This window comes from Ailuropoda melanoleuca, chromosome 5 (genome assembly GCF_002007445.2).
Source record: "Ailuropoda melanoleuca isolate Jingjing chromosome 5, ASM200744v2, whole genome shotgun sequence".
In the NCBI taxonomy this organism is placed as follows: Eukaryota; Metazoa; Chordata; class Mammalia; order Carnivora; family Ursidae; genus Ailuropoda; species Ailuropoda melanoleuca.
The window spans coordinates 95,026,968-95,049,948 of record NC_048222.1 but is presented as its reverse complement, the minus strand read 5'-3'; the positions used below and the strand labels follow the sequence as shown (position 1 = coordinate 95,049,948).

At 33.1% G+C, this 22,981-nt stretch overlaps 1 protein-coding gene across 4 annotated transcripts in view; it reads right to left on the bottom strand.

Annotated features, from left to right (window-relative positions):
- The window catches only part of FSTL5 (follistatin like 5), a 720,210-nt gene that overhangs the window by 576,153 nt on the left and 121,076 nt on the right, over positions 1–22,981 (bottom strand). For 2 of the 4 annotated variants that reach the window (XM_002916266.4, XM_019796443.2), the window contains exon 3: positions 16,213–16,246. In XM_002916266.4, coding sequence (XP_002916312.1) covers positions 16,213–16,246 — 34 coding nt within the window. The remainder of the gene's footprint in view (positions 1–16,212; positions 16,247–22,981) is intronic. The other 2 variants (XM_034661428.1, XM_034661429.1) reach the window with 1 other exon arrangement.

The window sequence follows — 22,981 nt, the reverse complement described above, 5'->3', positions numbered from 1 at the left end:
CGTAAACAGTAGGTTAAAGTTGGGAATCTTCTGAGAGTGTTGTTAGAACATAAATAGGAGTAAAACCTTCCCCCGGGAGCAGTTTCATAGGTCTGAGCAATTTTACAGTAACAAGGCAGTATAATGAGCCTCCCGTGGCCAGGTTCTGTAAATGTTAGTCCACAAAAAAGGCTGGAGGCTTGGTCACTAAAAAGATTGCACATTCATCACAGCACTGGTGGGCTGGAAACATAAGGCTCCAAGAAAACGGAAAGGTACTAGATTCGGTTTTATTCCTTGCTCCAGATATGCCTACTGGATTTTGTTTCTGACTGAATGACTCAAACAGCAACCTAGCTGTTTCCTGGTCATGGGGCAAGTTGCCACTGCCCTCAGTACAGCCACTGGTTAGTGCTCTTTTTCTCTGATGTCCATGCATATGCATCAATAATATGTCCTGCCAGTTATGCCACGCTACACTGTACACCGTACGGTGGCACCAGATTCAGCTCCGCAAACACACCTAGACAACCTGGAAGGGTGGGGCAGTTTGCGTCTCTGTGATGAGTTCTGACTAATGGAGGTTGATGGATAAGTTCAAATAAATTCTTTTCCCTTTTTTCCCGTGGATGGACGATTTGCAGATAAGAGTTCCTTCATACGATCTCACTAAAGATGTCCTGTGAGACCAGATAACTAGCTTGTTAGGAATGTGATGACCAGCTTGCTAGAGCACAGCATCTATGGCTCTCCAACATTCTTTTTCTCTCTACCTTATTCTTTACTCCTCAGTCCCTGGGGATGTCTTCACCACTAAATGTTAGCACATAAGCCTTTCCAAAGCTTCTGATTTTAAGGGAAGTTTGGTAGACAGAAAATTAAAAGATGTTTCATATGCTGGATGGGAAAGAAAACTATGTAAATTAATACTTGCTAAAACCATTTGACTGTGTATTTCCAAACCTCAAGAGAAGGTGATCATGTCTCACCAGCCCCTAACCAAGGAAGGAGAGTGCTCAGCAGAATTTACTTTTCTCCCGGGTATGGTAAACACTGTGCCATGCTTAACCTCTTGATCACCGTCTTCTTATGGTTGAGATTATTTTCAAAGTTCATAGGTATGGGCAACTGGCATTAACTAACTGGCATCCTAGAGCAGCGGAACAAGGCTTATTTTTGTGCTCTACCTTCATTTCTTTAGATAACGTTGAGTTTCTGTTTTGGTTTTTACCAAACCTAAGTCCTAGGCTCTACAAATATGATTCTGAGTGGAATAACTTTGTCTGCATTCTAGAAATAAGCTTCTTTACAAAATGTTGTGGCTAGGAATACAGACCATGATAAACTTCAGACTCTCTAAAAGAGAGGCACATCAGACCTGGTATTGATCTAATTGAGATTCTGAGTTTGTGGGAGAACCACACCAACCCTGTGGAAAACAGATGCCCAGACTGTGCTTTAAAGCAGCCGCATGACAGCCAGGCTCCAGCATCCCCTAGGATGCACGCTGAGCAGGATGAAAAATAGGGAACATTCTATTTTCTTTGGATTTAAAGGGGTTCAATAATTGATTTTTTGAGTTTTAATTCCTTTGGACTTTAGTGTCTTTGGATTTTAACTTAAACAAGGGAATTGAGTTTTCCAATTAAATTTCTTTAATGGCCTCCCCAGGCTTCAAATCAGAATGAGATTTATAATTGTATTTGAGTATCTCTATGGTGTTGGCATTCTTTGGAGTATCTTTATAATGTTACATAATCTTAATATAGAATTTTGGATGAAACATAGCTCACAACATGGCTGGGCATAGCTTGGGAAGTGTGAGAGAACTGGAATGAATTTTCAGTTTGGAGGGAATAGTCTTAGAGTTAAAGATATTTTTTTCTGACTCATTTCAGGATCTTCTGGGGACAGAATCTACACTAACCACCAATACATCAGTAGCCTTGGTTGATAGTGGGTTTGTGATTTTATGAAGTCCGTAATTGTCCTGATAAATTTCAAGGAGGATGCTCACACTGCATATTGAACATAGGTTTAATAATTTAGTAAAATAGTTTAAAAGTAAAACTAAAAGCAATCAAGGTGGAGAGTGCGGAAGTTTTCTCTCCTCCTATTCTGTAGTAAATTTCCCTTCGAGTCAGTCATTGCAGGTGCCCGTGTAGTTGCTCTGTGTAGGATGCTCCTGCTGTGACTGAGATCATAGGGCCTGTGGTGTGCAGACCACACGCCAGATGGGCTGTATGCTGTTATCCTGTTCAGTATCTGCCAGCATGTTCTTTCCAGAATGACCAGACAATAGCCAAACTCTTTGCAACATCTCTACCTGACCTTGGTTTGGTTTTGTTTTGCTTTCAGATAATTCACTGAAGACTCAGAGCCCGAAAGCAAAAGTGAAAGCATTTTTCTCTGATGAAATGTCTCCTAATATTTCTGAATTCTATTACATCACACTAAAATTATTATAAAAAATCTCTGTTACCTAAGAGATGACCTAGTAAAGAGGAAGTTGTGCAATGAAGGCACTGTGACCCCACGCATAGTTTTCACTTCCCTTTTGAAGAGCATTTTAAAGTGGGCTTATCTTAGAACACCAATGCCATCAAGGACATGCCATTTTACTTTTTTTTTAAAGATTTTATTTATTTATTTGACAGAGAGAGAGAGAGAGTACAAATAAGAGGAGTGGCAGAGGGAGCGGGAGAAGCAGGCTACTTGCTAGCAAGGACCCTGACATGGGGTTGGATCTCAGGACCCCAGGATCATGAACTAAACCAAAGGCAGACACTTAACTGACTGAGTCACCCAGGCAACCCAATTCTGTGCACTTTTTTTCATTTTATCTTTTAAATTTGTTTTATTATGTTCAATTAGCCAGCATATAGTACATCATTAGTTTTTGATGTAGTGTTCGGTGATTCATTAGTTGCGTATAACACCCAGTGCTCATCACCACACATGCCCTCCTTAATACCAATTCATTTTTTTTAATTCATGATGAAAATGTGTGCTTCCACATTTGCAAACCTCAACTCTTGAGATTAAATGAAAATTTTATGTATGACAATAAATATAAGAAGCTAATAATAAACTATGCCATGTTGCTTGTCTAGATTATACACTGAAAAAAGATAACTGAGAAGGTAATGTATTTGCTAGTGTTTAACAAAGAACACTGGTGAAAGTAATTAATTTTGGGAAAAAATAATGTATCACATTTCTAATAAGAAATATTCTAAATAATTCATCATGGATTGCATGAACTGCTCTCACATAAAAGTATACTGACATTTTGTAACTGAATATGGCTTCTAGTTCATTAATCATTTATTCACAAATATTTTCTGAATAACTTTTATGAAGAATGTACCTCTAGTGTTTTAACAGAGATGCAAAACTATCTAAGTCCTGATTTTAACCATAAAGAAACTGGTTGTGTTTGTGTGTGAGCATGTGTGTTATAATACATAGTAGTTTCTCCAAAGGTAGAAAGTTATTTAATCTTATAACACTACATATGTAAGTATATATATATATATATATATATGTGTGTGTGTGTGTGTGTGTGTGTGTATGTGTGCATATAGATATATATTCAAATTTATTTTAAATATAAGTATATATATTTAAAATATTCTTTAAATAATTTTGAAATTATTGCAAATTATATATATTTAATGCTATATATAATATGAAATCTATATGTGTACATATACAGATATTTATATATATTCATAAACTGCAATTTGATTAAGACTAATCAACATTAATTAAATACCTATGAGATTTCAGGTAATGTGTTAAGTACTTTTCATTTATTACTACATTTGTTATCTTATTTGACTCTCAAAGAAAAACTTATAAAAGAAATCCCCAAATTATAAATGAGAAAATTTATACAAAATATGAAAAAGTAAATGATTTATACTTTTTTTCAATTTGAATAAATAATACTGTACATTCATCTCCTGATTAACAAGGGTCATGGAACACAAATCCTATGGATAAACTCACAGTATAGATAAAACTAATGACTTAAGTTGTTGAAAAAAAATATGTTTCATCAAAATTAAACCCAATATTTAGAAAAAATAGATGATTAAGTTTACTGCTGTGAATGATCTGAATGTCAAAAGAATCATTTTCCTTATTACAGATATTTTCTACTCCTATCCAAGATAATCCATAATATAGGTATTGAACAATTCCCCAAATCTTACTTCATATGTCAAATCACTCAGAAATGTATAATAGTATTTAAGCTAACAGTTATAAGGTATTAACTATGTGCCGAAACTGTTCCAAACACTTCCATATACAATAATAGTTAATCCTCACACCGGCACAATTAGATGAGTGCTCTTGACTGTCCCTCATTTAAGGAAGAGAAAAATAAGGCTCAAACTAATTAGCTAATTTGCCTACAATTACATGGCTAGTGAATGTAACTGTTTCCACCTAGGTAGTGTGACCTAATCACACGGCATTATGATTTCACTCTATTTTGACTGGACAGAAGAGAAGAGAATGAAGTTACTTTCCATTCAACAACGATAGCAACAACAAACTCACAAAGAACAAACAAACAAAAAAACATTTCAAGTAAAAATTATGCGTTTTCAGCACATATTTATCATGTTCCCTTCACTGATCGAACCAAGTGATTATTGCCTTAGAGACCTCGTAAGAGGTAATTTAATGTTTTAATTTAATTTATTTTATAATTAATATTGAAGTAAATAAAATTAATCTTTCATTTGTTTAGTCATAGGACAATTAAATTCTTTATTTGGGGGCAAATGTTTAAGTTTGTCTCCCATTTACTCTGTTCAAACTGTGTACTTTTTTTATTGGCTATGAAACATGATTTTTTCATTTGGACACTGACATTTAAATAAATAACCTATTTATTCAGTTTTTGAGGGGACAGAATTTTCCGTCTTGCAACAATGTAGTTTATATTGGTTACAATGAATTTGCAAACAGCGACCATATTGTGATATGCAGATTTACCCCAAATTAGAAAATTCCACTGTATTACACATGCAACAGAATGCATAAGGATAACTGTGAGAATGACAATCTCAAGTAAAGCCATAGGTTTATTTTAAATGAAGCATTTATTGGCTGTATAATATTCAGTGAGTTACTTAGTCTTCAAGATTCATTTTCCATACATATAAAATGATGCCTACTTCTCAGAATTTTCTTATAGATACAATGAGCTGAAGAAATAAAATAAATAGATGTGTGATACATGGTAAGAGATTGAGATATATTAGCTCTCCTTTCAATCCTGTACACAAACACAACAACAAAAATACACAAACATAAATCACATCTATGATCACCTAATTTATGACTGCATTACTTATATTATTTACATAATACAGTATGCATCATATGATATATCATATGAATCATATATGATGCTATTATTTATTAGCATTTTATATTAAGATATAATTTATATATTATATATTTATATGATTATATATATAATATTCTCCATATCAAGATTTTTCAAGGAGAAGCTTAAAACACTATTAAAAATTATACTGTGGTAATAATGTTCTACCACACCTGTGAGAAGATAGGAATGTACATAATAAAGCAGAAAGATTACCACATAGAAACCAAGACAAGTAAGGATGCCTCTGTAGGTAAACCATAAGCTCAACAGCTGCGTGCTCTAAGTCATCCAAATGAAAGCATTGTTGCTTCATTTCCCTGAGAGAATAATAGGTTGATGATGACCAAATAGGGTCAAAAAATGACATGCAGTTCTTTCCTCTTAAGGATTCATGAGAATTATATCACGAAAATTACCATTTAATCCCCACGATTTTGAATTACTGGGAAGAGATTTGGGGCAAGATTAAAAAACACAGATTTTTGTGGATGAGAAATTAGTTCCTTCTAAGGTCTGAAGGTCTGGGGGTATGTTAGATGTAACAGCAGTTAAACTTCTCAGAGAGGGAGTTTATGCTTCATCAAGTTGACTCTAATTTATTAGTTCTGTTTACCTTCCTGCCTCCATCCCCTGTTGTACTGGTGTCTTACTCTAAATTTTAGAGGGGTGCTGAGGTAAAGAAGAGAAAGGGGATGGTGAGAAGACAAGCAGAGAAGAAAAGTTGTGCTTTTCATGAGATTTTAGCTGTTCTTTGAAAATAGCAACCATCCTGTGGTATGGGCAGATTTCCTAGGAACTGCAATCTGAGATCCAGGAAGGCAGAATATTTCTCCTGTTTTGCCCACTACTGTCTCTCCAGTGCCCAGAACTGTGTCTGGCATACAGTTGATGCTCATCACAAAAGTTTGAATAGTTTGAGTAAGTGTCTGTATGAACTGTAATTATGTCTGGCTTAAGAATTCCCTACTGTTACACTTGCAAACTAGATAGGAACACCTGATTTTAACATGTGCCTGAACAATGCATGTTTGCTCTGCGATATGAGCATAACAACGTACACCCCCTGGTTGTCATCGCCGGCCTCAGCCTTGCAGATCGGTTTGCTTCCTTGGTTACTTACTTCATCCATATCAGGTCCCTAGTTGTTATAGTCCTAGAAGGGACCAATGCAATGATCAAGGCTCTTTGTTACAAACAAAAGACTCTGCCCTATTTAAGTAAAACCAATAAATTAAAGGATATAGAAAATAGCTCACAGGATTGAAGGAAAGGGCTGTGTATTGAGCTCTCAGAAACAATTTCTAAAACCCCGCCACAGACCTATAATAACAAAAAGCTCACTATCTCTGGTATTATCAAGACTAACACATAAGCTGTCACCCTAGTTGCTGAGTTCAGAACTACACTGCCTTCACCATCGCCTGCGAAAAGAAAAGTTCTTTCCCCCAAATTGTGCTTGTTTTACAATAAGAATTTCATAAAAGGCTACACTTGTATGAATCTGATGGGAAAAACCTAAAACACATCCAGAAGGCAAACTGCAAGGAAATCTGGGAAATGTAGCTTTTAATTTACTAGATTCTGTACAAAGTCTATAAAAAGAAACCATGCTAATTGGTGCTTGAAATGGTTGTTGAGTGAACCAACTCATAGTATCCATCACAAAGCATTTGCAAACTTTTCAGAAACAAGCCTATGAATTAGCACTTCCAAAAGAATACTGATTGTTATTGTTGTTGTTTGCTGAAATATATGCATATGTAAAAAATGTTTGAATTGACATATACCAAAATGGTAATGGTGGTCATTTTTAGATAGATGGATTGACAGCAAAATTTACTCTCTCATTAGTATATGAAATTCTTCTGAGTGTATTATAAAATAATATGTGAAAGACAATTAGCAGAAGACCTGACAATAAAGAAGTACTCATAATTGTTAAATATACATAGTCAAGAAAAAACAAGTGAAGCACCTTACACAGGACATGGCACTTATCATTATTATTATTTTAAATTTAAATTTAATTAATTAACATATAGTGTATTATCCATCAAAAATCCTGATATCTTACCATTTGCAAAGCCGTGGCTTGCACTTACTATTTACACAATTGGAAAGTACTGTAATTATTTTTAACTCTCGGAATGTGATTGACTTTCAAAATGACCATGCATTCACATTATAAAGAGAAAAAATAAATCATTGTCTTTCTCTGTGCATCTATCTGCTATATACTCATGCAGTTCTTTTACCCTAGAAGCAAGTTCAGAAACACGTACCCTTCCATGAAACATCAACAGAGATGCTGTAAACAAGAGAACCCTACACTTGCTATATTCTACATTCACTTGCACCCCAGAGGAGAAGCAAGGGGGAAAAAAACATTCTCTGAATGATGATGATGGTGGTGGCAGGGATGGTGGCAATTATAAATGTTTATTGAGTAGGTTTCTCAAGCCCCTATTATTCTAGCTGCTTCCCTGTGTCTCTTGCATTTCTGCACGTCTCGAAAGAAGAGACACTGTGAGTTTTGTTTTGTTTTATTTTGTTTTGTTTTGTTTTTATTATTCCTGACTTTCTTTTTGGGGATTTTGTAAATAACTGATCCTAACTATGCTGAGTCTAAACCCTGTGATATATCTTTAAAAAAGTGTTCACACAAATCAGTGGTTTTCAGAATGTGGGTTCTGTAATTTTAGTGCTCTGAATCTAAATAACTGTTTCTTGAATGGTGGGTGATGGGGAAATAGAGATCCTTGATCAAATACAATGAAAATGTTTAATGATGCAAAAATAAGTATTACTAAAGGATTATGTAAGAACTTTGCAGCATCACAATGCATATTTGACCAAAGTTTTCCCCATATTTTCCAGTGTCTCCTGGATAAGGATTCCATGCATCAAGAATTTAAGAAACAATGATGATATTACTTTTAGTAGGATGGCATGCATTTTCTAATAAAAACATTTGTATCTAATTATCTAAGTAATTGAAAAAAATCTTAACCATATAACAAAACTATAAAATTCATTTTATAATTATTTAAAAGGGAAATTATTTGGCTTTAAACATAATAGGTAAAACTCCAAATTAATCTATCATAGTTAGACAAAGATATCTGTCTATTTCACCTCACAGAAGTCACTGAGTATTACATCACAAAGTAACAACTCATTTTATATAAAATTTTTAACTATTTTATAATTAAAAAATCAATTACAAAATACTTAAATATTATTACATTAAATAGGAAGAAAGAAGAAATGTATATTTTAAAAACCTAAGTAAATATAGTCTCTGAGGAGACAAAGTAAGAAGGAAAACTGATAGTTTTCTTTGGTAGATAAAACAGGGACTTTGGCCAAAAAGCATACATAATGTTCATAACAATTTCAAGAAATACTCTTTCACTAAGGCTAACCATTATAACTAAGTGAAGTGATTTCATCAAGCTAAATAAATGAAGCCATCAACACATTTTGGTTAATGTTACTTCATTTTTCTTGAAACATGGCATTCGACTGTTTCAGACTGTGAAATTTTTTTAAAAACTTCAGAAATATTTAGCTCTGCAAAGTCTAGATAATAAAGATATTTTGTGTTGAAAAGATGAATGTTGAGATGTTAGTGTACAGGTGTATAAATATTGAGTTATGTAAAGAAAAGCCTGAACAATATTAATTTGATATTACATGTAGCATTGTTATTTTTTTGAATTGTTATTTTTTAATTATTTTATTTTAAAAAATTAGATGCAAGTTTCTTTTAGTTAGTACTGCCTCCTGGTGGGCAAAGTGAGTGGCAAAATAAATCACCCTGAAATCAAAATAAACTATCTATTGGACAAAATGATTTATTAGTATCCTTTTGAAAACTAGAGAATGTATGCAAAATGGGGGGAGGAGTGATGTGTTTCACATAATACAAAATTAGCCCTTCATGGCATAAATGAGAAATAGAATCAGATACTTTTTGAAAACTCTTCTGGTTGATGATAATAACATCATTAGAAGTGAAGGTGGTTTGTCTTCCTGTTTGCTGTGGCAGGAGAACATGCACCAAGATCATTTAAAATTGTACCAAGTTGAGCAAATGGAGTTTTTAAAGAATGGATAAGGAATATTCTCTTAATTCCCTGAGAAAAATTATCACTTATGTTGAAATCTATACTACTTAAAAGTTATTTAGTAAGGGATTTGGGACCATAATTTAGATTGTTTATAGTGAATATATATCTATTAATTTATTTTTTTCTACGGAGTTATACATTAGAACTGAAATTGTTATATTTTTGAAAGTTTGTCAAAGTAAGGAATACTATCATGATGATAGTAATTTGGCTTCTAGAATTTGCATCTATGTATTACTGTTTTTATTTCAAAATTCAGATTAAGAATTATGACTAGTTTTTTTATAATAAAAATCATAAATGTAATAGATGTCACCTAATGAAATCATTAAAGTATGGCACGTGTTCATGGAAATTACATTTTAAATTTATCTGTTTTTCAACAATAAATTCATATTCATATTGTTAATTTAGGTGTAAAGTGAAATGGATTGAAATATGTGATATGCTCATATTAGTAATTAAAGAGTTGCTAGTCAATCATACACTATGAAGTGGTACGTATATGACACTGATATTTTGCAACAAGGTAACCAATAATCATTCATGAGAATACATTTACTCCCAATTAATTTTAAAAGTGCATTTTTAATAAAATACATAGAGTGAAAATATATTTTTTTATATAAGTTAATTGCTGTGTTATAACATGGCAGGCATACCTCAGAGATATTGTGGGTTAGGTTCCAGACCACCCACAATAAAGCAAATAAATACTACAATAAAGTGAGTCAAATTAATTTTTAAATTCCCCAGTTCATATAGAAGTTTACACTATACTGTAGTCTATTAACTGTGGAATAGCATGTCTGAAAAAACAATGTACATATTTTAATTAAAATATAGCTTATTGCTAAAAAAATACTAAATCATCTGAGCTTTCAGTGAGTTGTGATCGCTGATTGAAGATCACCATAATAAATACAATAATCATGAAAAAAATTGACATATTGCAAGAATTACCAAAATGTGACACAAAGTGAGCAAATGCTGTTGGAAAAATGGTGCCAATAGACTTGATCAACACAGGCTTGCTACAAACCTTAATTTGTAAAAACAGAACAAAACAAAAACAAAAACAAACCTACAATATCTTTGAAGCACAAAGTAAAGTATAATAAAACAAGGTATGTCTTATTATGAAAAAAATTATCACTCCCTCACATGCTTTTACAACATTTAATTATTTTCAATAATTATTATCACAAGACTGCTGTAAGTCCACTTGCCTGGGGTTTATCCAGCATTGCTGTTTGCCAAAAACAAACAAATAAATAAAACAATCCTCTGGTTGACATTTCCTGTCTTTTAGATACCTACACTTCCTAAGGATTATAACCATTGATTATGATAGACAAAAACCACATCAATTATTTGTCTCAGCAAAACTTTCTAAACTAAATACCAAAAAAATCTAACATTCATTAGTATGATATTGTAATTCATTAAAAATATAGTGACTCTGAGTTTCATATAATGGTAACAGTCTCCATTTCAGGCATTGCTATTGCACTGGCTATATTTTATTTCCTAAATGGAAAGACATCCAACAATTGGACAGAGTCTCATAAAAGTCTCATATATATGAATGTACCATCTTTCAGTTTTATATGATAGTTTCATTTGTTAATGTAATGTGTCCAGTGGCTTTCAGGAATACAAATTTAAAGGTCCATTTCTAACCAATAATTGTTCCTGACAAGTTACCTAACTTGGAAAAGTGAGCTAATGTCAGGAACAATATGAGATTCTAGTGAAAAGAGCTCTGAATACTGAGGCAAGCCAGGTTAGGAGTTTATTAGCATTCCAATTCCAATTCAATAATATCCATATATGGTTATGTTACATAGAGACATATATGTTATGTATGTATGTATCTATCTATATATATAATGGATATATAGAGATAATATATATAGAATGGATATGTATAGAATATAGAATATGTATAGAATGGATATATATATTATCTATCCCTCTCTGTCTCTCTATAGATAGATGATAGATAGATAGATAGATAGATAGATAGATAGATAGATAGATAGATATCCCTGTATGTATCAGAATCATTTTCAGTGTTCTCAATTGGCAACTTTGTGATATAGGAAATAAAAGAGAATATGAATGCATAGTTGCACAAAAGTAAATAGCATGTATGTGCATTTGCATGTGTGTGTGTGTGTTCACATGTAATGACTACAGTCTCCACGGTACTTTAATATCATTTATTGTCCCAAACAGACACCTTTAATTTGATTAGGTATGGTCTTAATACCGTCATTCATTGTTCACTATATACAAGAATGTATGTATGTACCACGGGGAGAACAATTGTGCAGCTTACCTTTCCATTATACACAAATGTATAAGACATAATATTTGCCATAATATTTTCATGTAGAACCCAATGAGAATTAAGAGTTTTGAAGGATAAGTGTCTGTAATAATAACATTGTCCAATGTCTTTATACAAGTATAAGCCTAAGAATTTCATATATGTAAAAGGACTTTTGATATCATGAGATATGTTATGTTATTATAAACCATAAAAGAGGAATTACTTCTGGAGGGTTAAGTACTTGTCAAAGATCACAGCATTTATTGAAAAAGCTGGCACAATTCTCACATCTGTCTCCTAGAACATTACTATACTACATTTATTATTATCAAATTTTCCTTAAAGTTACAGAGACCTGAGCAGTATTTATACAAATTGGCAGTAGGGGAACACCATACCATTAAAGAAAAAAATGCATAAATAATAAAATTCATATATATCAAATCCATAAAAATTTCAAATGTATTGCTAATAACAGCATGCTAAATGTACTTAATGTATAATTAGTAAATTGGTTCAATAAAATATGACCCATTTAAAAATAGAATAAAATGATAATATCGGTCTGAATTATTTACTTTAGATGTGATTTCTCACATCTGCCATGTTTGAATGCTAAATCTTACCTAATAATGTGTGTTTGAGGATTAAAATGAGGTAATATATGTAAAATACTCAGCTCAGTGTCTGACATCTAGTAGATATTTAACAAAAGACCGATGTTAATAATATACCATGTAAGTGACTATTAGGGAACCAACTTTAGTCCTCTGTGTCTCTGAACATGTAACTAACAATGAAGAGGGAATATATTTTATTTTTATCGCTTCTGAATGAGAAGAGCCAAAAGTCTCCACTTGCAAAGAGAGGAAGGGAAAATTGCATTATAAAAGAATGAATCTTTTTGGTGAAGGAAAAAACATTCTTTTAATGACAGAGGGAGGGTAAAGCAGATACTCAGGAGCATGCTGCAGCATAATCACGTGCAAACTTTCCACAATGATATAAGACTTCTCATTGCAGTTTCTTTAATTATTTTTGGAAAATTAAAAACTTGACTAAGCAGACAGGATTTTTAAGCTCTTTGTAAAACAAGAATCATTTAAATTTTTGTCAAAAACTGTTACTGTTTTATACCGAGAACTCTAGACAGATGCTCTTAAATATAAATGAATAAACAAATCACAAATTAAAATACTCCCCTGAGAAATGTTGGTAGAGCATAACTGACTTGTGGTCCTTATATTAGAACTATTCTTCAAAGGAAATTATTTCCTAATAATATTTATCAAATTCTTAATGTATTTTAAGCACATAATATACTCTACCCTATCTGTAATGTCACTGAAAAGCAGTGCGAATGAATAGGTGATCATTCCTTTAAGCCTGTTAGGACTGTCTTTATTTTCCTGCTGTAACTGTCAATGTAACTTTAATAAAGGATATCTTAAACAACTGCAAAACTCAAAAATGTGTACTAATTACAGGTTAGGCTCTAATTCATTTAACAACAGGCAATCTGCACGTGAAAATCAATTGAGAATTCGATGGTATACTAACTATTGAACCAAAATCCATTTTGTCAGTTGAATTCCATATATATATATACATATATATATATATATGTATATATATATATGTGTGTGTATATATATATATATACACATGGTTCTATGGCATTTTAAAATAACATTAGAATAAGTGCATGCGTGCATATCAAATAATTAATCAGAGATAGAATTGCAAGTTTCCAAACATTTCAATATGTATCTCCATGTACACAGAGGAAAGACTGGTCGATTTTCATTGGACTGTTCTGTGCGTTAACGTGATTTCAGGTCACTGGTATAATGTGGGTGGAATTGTTGTCATAAGCAGGAATAGGTACAGATTGCAGAAAATTAGATGGTTGAAGACTTCCTCTGCATACATTCCTGACTATGTAATAAACATGTTCTGACAAATAAGATTCCCAATTTATCAGGAAGTCCAGGGAATTATTAGCTGAGAATTGCTTACTAACATCAAGTGAGGACATAACTCACATTTCAATAATTAGTTACCAAAATATGTACAATATTTGATTTTCAGAATTTTTCTCATCTACCAATGGGTAAACTATTGTTTTTATTCAATACCTTTTTTCTTAATATTGACATTTGAAAACTTTTTAAAAGATATTTATTTATTTATTTGAGAGAGAAAGCACAAGAGAAAGAGGATAAGTAGGAGTAAGGCAGAGGGAGAGGTCCACTCCCCATTGAGCTGGGAATTCCACATGGGGCTCAATCCCAGGACCCTGAGATCATGACCCGAGCTGAAAGCAGATACTTAACTGACTGGGCCACCCACATACTCCTAAAAAGATTTTTAGTGGCCATTTATAATTTCCAGTAAAACAACTTTTCAAGATGATTCCCATAAATAGTCAAGAAAAATACTGAGTTCTAAGTAGAGTTAGGCAACAGGTCCTGACAAAACTGTATGTCTCTGATTTACTTACAACTCAGTAGCCTAGAAGCCATAATGTGATAGTTCTGAAACATGTGTTAGCCCATAACAGTGAGAAGTGACAAGCATCATCCCAAAATCTTATTACATTATAAAAGAAAACATGTTTGTAGGCAGTAGTTGAAAAAACATAATTTCTATTACTTCAGATGATAGGATTTATATATCCCAAGACAATAAAACATCAAGAAGAAAGCTATACTAAACGTATTTCAACTATAACAGAATTATAAATATGATTTAAGATTAACCTGAAACACTGGGACCCTTCTTGAGAAGGAAGATGTGTACTCAGTATGCTTAAAATGTATATATCATTTAAATGCACATCATACAGCACATCTTGGAATAGAAATTCCCTTTTGGAACACAAAAGTATGAAACTTTGAGTTAATATGAGTGCTTTGAGGATAAATAAGTATAATAATTTCACATATAAAATAACAAGACATACTTCAGTCTGCTGAAAAAGAACACAAAACAGTTTGGGAATCCCTGGAAGGGCAGTCTTACATAATTCATTTGAATAAAATATACCTAGCAAAATAAAAAAGTATGTCTTTTCATATTCTTCAGTAGTACAGACACACACAGATGACCAAACATGGAAAATAAATTGTATAATTCAATGTGGTTGCAGAGAAATGTGCAGAGAAGATTATATGTGGAATTGTTATTAGTTAAGCAAGACTGATATTGTCAATTTAGAGACCCTCAGAAGAATAACTGCCCTTTCATCATTTCAGAAGTATGTGTACACTTGGTAACTTCTCCACATTTGGGCGGGGGAGGGGGTTGGTTTGTTTTGTTTTTGTAGAACTTAAAAAAAAAAGTAAAAATAAACCTATCACTCTATGCAAAACAGGATGGAAGGAAATAGGAAAATTGTCCTTCATGCCATAGTCAGGCTCATGACTAAATACTACAGAAAGGAAGAGGTAGGGGGCACCTGGGTGGCAGAATCGTTAAGCGTCTGCCTTCGGCTCAGGGCGTGATCCCGGCGTTATGGGATCGATCCCCACATCAGGCTTCTCCGCTATGAGCCTGCTTCTTCCTCTCCCACTCCCCCTGCTTGTGTTCCCTATCTTGCTGGCTGTCTCTATCTCTGTCAAATAAATAAATAAAATCTTGAAAGAAAAAGGAAGAGGTGGGTGAGGATGTCCAACTTGTACAATAAGAAGGGCCAGTACCTGAAGGGAGAGGCCAGAAGGATTCCCCGGAAAAACCTGTTAAATTTCATTATTATGATCAGCAAGAAAACAAGTTAATGGAAAGCTTTATCTGTAGGATTGTAATCTACCTAGAGCAATTTATTATTTCAACAATAAACATCAAAATATGAGAATGTCATTGTGGGGAAAAGTTTCCTTCTGACTAAGAGTTGAGTATGCCATTAAGCTACCACCAAATTTTAACATATAAATATTCTCTTGCTTTGTCATAGAAAATAAAATGAGATAGCAGTAACTAAATACTTGGTTTTCTATGAGACATATTTTTTAAAGTTCATCTGCTAAATCATAGATATAACAGAACACCAGCTCTTATGAACAATGCCTGATGGAGGAATTCCACGAGAACAATTCAGAGAATTAGCAGAAAATTATGCTGAAGTTTCCAACAGCACTATATGAAGAAAGCAAATCTCAATGGAGGATTCCCAGTGACCTTGCAGAATTCCCAAAGGGCTCAAAATGGCTTTAAAGCTACATTGAAGATTTTGAATTCTTAATGTTTTCTCATTTTTAGCTATATTTTCAAAGATGAATCATTTTTTTTCCTTCTTCTATGCTTACATGAATTTATGAAACTGTGATCTTAAAACAGTCATTTCTTACCTTTGATTCTTGAACTGTCTTGACTCTTTTCCTGCTGGAATTAAAACAGAAATAGGTCAAAATCTGTGAGTATGTGATCAATAGCCTGATATAACAGATCATGGTTGACTAAAGTCTTGTCAAGATATTTTGTTGTACATATACCCTGGAGTCACTGTAACACAAATCTCACCTTAAAAAACATTTATGTCCAATCTTTATTGGAATAGTAATCATTCTTACTGTACACATATTTCTTTAAGAAACTAATACATTATATTAATATGGATTCATAAATAAGTAAATGGTAATGAATAGTAAATAATCATGCCTCTCAAATGCCTTAGGCCATTTCATTTAATTTCAACAGATATTGGATGATATCTTCAGAATTCACTTTCAACGTCTCTGCATTAATCACAAATTGTTGGTGAGAAAAAAGTTTAAGGGCAAACAGTGGACAATTCCCTAAAAAAACAAAAGACGTTTCAACTGTCTTTCCTTCAGTTTAAATTAGAATTGGTCCCTGTCACTACATGAAGGCTAAAGTTGACAACAATTCTATTATTTATTCAAAGGCTGCTTCCATCAGACCTGTCTTTCAATTTGACATAGTCCTTATTAGTTACCAGGCAAGCCCAAAAGAATTAGCTTGATTTCAAGTTTTTAAGTAGATATTGTGCCTCTATACCTTCTCAATTAATATTCAAGCACAGTTTACTCTGTGTAAGTTTCAGGGCCTCACAATAAAAATAATTTTGAAACGTATTTCTAATAAAAAATGACAGATTTATATAATTAGAACCTCAGAATTGTATAAATGCCAATAAATTTTGGTAAAATTTATGAAAATTGTGAAAAATATGAATAACTTATTTTGCGGCAAGCATTAACCTCAGAGTCGGATTTGAAAATAAAAATGCATATTGACAAATGTATATATATGGAACACACTTATCCAATGTAAGAGTTTATTAGATTTTAATTCTTTGTGTGCTATCTTTTGTCCTAATTTATCCAACCTTTGTTTTTGAATCCTGTACTGTCCTTTGTTAATTAATTAATTTTTTCAGTTCTGATGTATTTTTAATTTAGAGTGTCTGTTCATTAAAGCTAAAATTTAAATACAAATTACTTGATTTAAAAATATACTATCCCTTCATAATATAAGGTAAGCAAGCTTAAGCTTTCCAAAAAGATATTTGCTAATGAAAAAAAAAGTCTCTCTGTCCTCTCTCTTTTTCTTTTGCCATTCATTCATTCAGTCATTTATTCTTTGAGTAAATATGTAAAGATTGCTTTTATGTGCCAGACACTGCTCCAGGTGATAAAGCTATCAAAGATGAACAAAACAGAAATGAAATAAAACAAAACAAAAAAAAACAAAACAAAAAAATGTGTCCTTAAAGTAACATAAATGTTGGTAAATTCTATTTAGAAAAAAAGAATACCATAGAAAGTAATTTTAGGGTAAGTAACTGCAATTTTACATGGGTCTACAATGATAAAATGATTTTTTTATGTTTTTATTCAAATTTTAGTTAGTTAACATATAGTGTAATATTAGGTTCAGGAGTTGAATTTATTGATTCATCACTTACATATAACACCCAGTGCTCATGACAAGTGCCCTCTTTTTAATACCCTTCACCAATTTAGCTTATTCCCTTGCCCACCTCCCCTCCCGCACCCCTCAGTTTGTTCTCTATAGATGAGAATCTCTTATGGTTTGCCTCCTTGTCTCTTTTTTTTCTTTCCCCTATTTCACCTGTTTTTGTATTTCGTAATTCCTAGACAAGCGAAATCATATGGTATTTGTCTTTCTCTGACTGACTTGTTTTGCTTAGCATTAATACATTCTAGCTCTAGCCATGTCATTACAAATGGCAAAAGCCACTCTGGAAAACAGTATGGAGATTCCTCAAAAAGTTAAAAACAGAGCTACCCTATGACCCAGCAATGCACTACTAGGTATTTACCCTAAGGGTAAAAAAATACAGACTCAAAGGGGTACATGCACCCCACTTTTTATAGCAACATTATCAACAACAGCCAAATTATGCAAACAGCCCAAATGTCTATCTACTGATAAAATGACTTTTGAACAATATTTTGAATGAGATGAGAGGATATTCCGAGCATGTATCTGGGGAAAACATATTCTAGGAGAGAAAAACAATCACACACTTCCTAAGGTACAAAAGTTCCTGGCATTGTCAAAACTACCAAGGAGTTCAGTGAGACTAGACTAGACTGAATAAGGGGAGTTTGGTAGGAAATGCAATATGGGAGCCACTAAAGGGTCAGATAGATTATCACCTGGGACATTTGTTAGATCTTTGGTTCTTACACTGAGAAAACATTGAAAGTTTCTTCTCAGAGGAGTAACATTATCTGAACTGCATTTAGGTAGAATCATTCCGGCTATTAAGCATAGATTAAACAGGGCAAGGACAAAATTAGAGGGACCAGTGGAAAGGGCATTGCAGTAATCCAGGTGGGAGTGATAACGGTGTAGAACAGTGTGGTCCAGTGCAGTTGGAATATCAGTTAGAACTGTCAATAGAATAAATTTGGGGCATGAGATACAGGAGAGATGAGGGCTATTTCAAGGATCTGAGTCACTAGAAGGATGAAGTTGCCTCTAAGATGAGAAAGATAGCCAAAAAAGAAAAACACTTTTATACCTTCTTCACTTGATTTCTAATACAGTCTCACTCTGTGAATTTCTCTCTTGTTGTCTGGCCACCCCTTTCGCATCTGTTTTACTGATTCCTCCACATCTCAATTTCTAAACATTAGTTTTCTAGACATTGAGCCCTTACCTTTCTTCCATATATACTTCACTCCTTTGGTGATGTCATCTAGTCTTCTGGCCTTAACCACCATCCTTTTCCTAAGGACTCTTAAATTTTATCTCTAGCCAATTCTCACCCTTAAACTTCAGCCTCATATATTTAAGTGTATTTCTGACATCTCTACTTGGATATCTAATTGCAGCCTACATATCACATCCAAAACTGAACTTCTGATCTTCCCTTACTTCTTTGTCCATCTTTCTCATCTTCATCTTCCTCATCTCTTCATCCTTCTAGTTGCTGAGACACTTAAAGTAATCCTTGTCTACTCTGTCTTTTAAGAGTAAAACGCCTGAATTTTTCATGGGTTTGATGTTTGAACATGCTGACTTTGATTTTACTTTAAATATCACTCTAAGGATGCAAAGTAGGCAGATGGTTAAAATGTCTGGAACTCATGGGAGATATTTCAGCAAGACATATAAATTTAGAAATCACCACCTTGTGTATAAATCATCACTACTGCATCTGGAGAACATATAGTAGAGTTGAATGATCTAGAACTAAGTATTGGAAACAGTATAAGAAAAATATAAAGTGAATTAGACAACAAAAGAGAATAGAAGGATAGACAAATTATAGGAGAAAAAAAACAAAAGAGCATGGACTCATGGAATCCCAGGGAATATATTATGTAGGGGAAGATTTTCAATAGCATAGAATTCTTCTGACAGATCAATACAATTATATCCAAGGCAATTCCCGTTAGAAAAAGTGGTATATGGGAGCCTGGGTGGCTCAGTTGGTAAAGGGTTTGACTCTTGATTCCAGCTCAGGTCATGATCTCAGGGTCCTGAGCTAGAGCCCCACCTCGGGCTCTGCACTGGGTATGGAGCCTGCTTAAGATTCTCTCCCTCTCTCTCTCTCTCTCTCTCCCTCTGTCCCTCCTCCCCCACCCCACTTGCTCATTTGCTTTCTCTTTCCTAAAAAAAAAGTGTCATAGATGGAATCATTGACTTCGAAGAAAACACGTTTTGTGATGTTATGTGTTTGGGAGTAAAACTGAAGTTGCTGAAGTAGGAGAGGGAAATTGAGGAATGTATGATATAGTAAAAATGTAGTGGGAGAAAAATGCATAGTAAAGAAAGGCCTGGGGTGGTGTGTGGCTGGAGATTAAGTGAAACTCATACAGGTATCATGTTTTGGTTTTGTTCATCTCTTTGTTTCACCTTTAGTTTTAGATTATTTAAATCAGTGAGTATTGAGAATGTATAAATGATGGGAGATACATAGTAGAAATGGAGAGGATTATGATAAAAGAGAGAGATGATATGATGGATTTCATAAGGTTATTTATTGAATGTGACCCAGAACGTAAGTGTATACATTTAGATAGGAGGAGAACCAGTTCCTCCAATATAACAGATGGGCACGGAAAGTGGTGGAGTCATAGATGCAAGAAGTTTATAGGTTTGACCTGATTAATTTTAAAAATTTAGTCTATGAGGATTTATTTTCTTTATCTATTAGAAGGAAAGTCAGATGAGTGGTGAAGTAGGATGATTTCTCAGAAATTTGAAGAGATAGAGAAGATTTTAATGCACTGCTTTTTGTGAGAGTAGTTGAGTAGGACAGCTTGGTATTGTCAAAATCCTAATTGGGATTTGCCATCATAAGTTTGTAATGATACTGATATTAGCTTTATTTTAATTATAGGGAAATAAGCTTAATACTCACTGATATTATATTCTATTATATTTTTCTTAAAACCTAATTCTCTATTTTTACAATTGTATATAATCATAAATTACCAATGAAAATAGCCTTAAATATTCTACAAACTGGAAATGTTCAAGAAGCATGTATTTAAAGAAAAAATACAAATTAATTTAATGGACTGAGAAGAATAACAAACCTGCAAAGTAAGAAAAAAATAAAGATAAACTACTTCATTCACTGCAAAACTTGTATTAGAACCATGTCAATAGATATTTAATAAGCATTATTTAGGATTTTCAAAGTAATAACTGTTCCAACTTGCTTCTATGACTAAAATGTATTATTCACTGGCAACATACTTTCTACAATTTTATTTTACAAACTATTTCTTCATGTTTTAAATGTTAATTTTTTTAATGGGGAAATGTTAAGGAGAAAATTGTGATTATTTAATTATGTGGGAACTCCTAAGAGGTCAGAAAGATTTGTTATCCTGTCCTCATGATACATTTGAAAAACATTCCTACATTAAGAAAACTTAGATCTTGTCTGCAAGAGTAGAATGCCAATCCCTTGGTATAACTCAATTTTAATAGTTTTTCAAAAGATTATCTGATAAATTGATCCTGTCTTAAAATAAGAAATTTATTTTGGCTACGTATCAAAATTAAATAACAGCAAACCATTTGTGTTTTATTTTGTACTACACCGTTTCTTGGAAGAATCCCAAAGTGCTATATTAATTACATAAATAGACTCCATGAAATCCAGCTCAATGGTAGAAATGAGTAAATAGATCCTTGCAGATAGTATGATAAAAATTGGCAAAGACAATCTGGGCAGTAGTGTGGATTCAGAAGGAACACATGATTGTATAATATAATGTCTTAAATATAAAAAATGCAACATAATAAATGGAACTTAGCCAGGCCAGTATAAAATTAAGTCACATTGGGGTACACGGTAATTTCTAAAATGACATGCAGTCGTCCTAAAGCATCTAGGCAAATGAAACTATAGCAAATAACACTAATGCATAGGTTGCTAGAACCATTTAAGGGCAGAATGCTATCACTCTAGAAGATATTATTAAGAATGCTTCTTATCTGGTATTTCCATTTTAGCATGGCATTTACTAACATCTCATGATGCCTCTAACATAAAAATTGATCTCTCTTCATCAAACACTGAAACTAAATGTCTGGCCCCAGTATCTTCAAACATAGTTTACTTGGTTCCTTCCTTCTTACTAAGAAGTACAAGGTCCTAGAAAGAGAAGAAACCATCTCAATATTAAGTGAAAAATTTCCATCATAACAGAATTGAGTTATAAACATTAGACAGTGAATTGTCCTCTCATTCCATACTGTAAAGCGTAAATCACTTAAATAAAAAGACATAAATCTCCTACAAGTAAAACCCATGGATACTCTTTTATCTAAAATTTGCATATGCATATCGCTAGATTAATGAGGCTAATTAGATGCCTCTTGGTCATCCCATAGCCTTCCCTTCACATAGAAGGATAAAAGAATGAAGCAAGTGCAAGAACAATGGAATCGGTCCCTTAGAGGTAAAACAACTCTCCCTCTACTCTGGAAGAATGTACTTAGTCTTTCCTTTGGATGTACATAAAAATAATGTCTATACTACACGAAGGACATAGGGAACATCTGTAAAATGCAGCATCTGTCCCCCTCTAATATGGGAATGACAAGAAAAGATTTCTAGGTTATTTTTTTTGCCTCAGCCCCAAGTAACTTGGTTTGCATTTGGCCATTAATAAAAAGCCACATGGTAAGGCCATGCTACTTAGATAGCTAATATAATATTATTTTCTACTTAAGGACTCGCCCTTAAACATATCAATTTCTTTGGTTAAATGGGTGGCACATTCTGAGGGACTATAGATTTTCTTTAGAGTCATGGGGGGAGTATTTTTATTTATTTGTTTTTCATTGCCTAAAGTATATAATAAAGCACACTCAAACTCTGGTTAGGTTGATCATGTACTGAGAAAACTAACAAAACAAACCTTCAGTCATGGGATTTAAGAAAAGTTAAATGTACAGAATGGTTTTACTGGCATATTTAATCAAGTCCATAATGAATCTTAAAATTTAAATGTTAACAAAAGAGACAAGTCTGTAGTATCCAAAAGTGACATGTCCTGGCTAAAGTAATCTTGCTCGCAATCCATATGATCCATACTTGCTACTAAAGTAAATAGATGTCATCATTCACTAAAGCTGAATCATTTTATACATTAATAG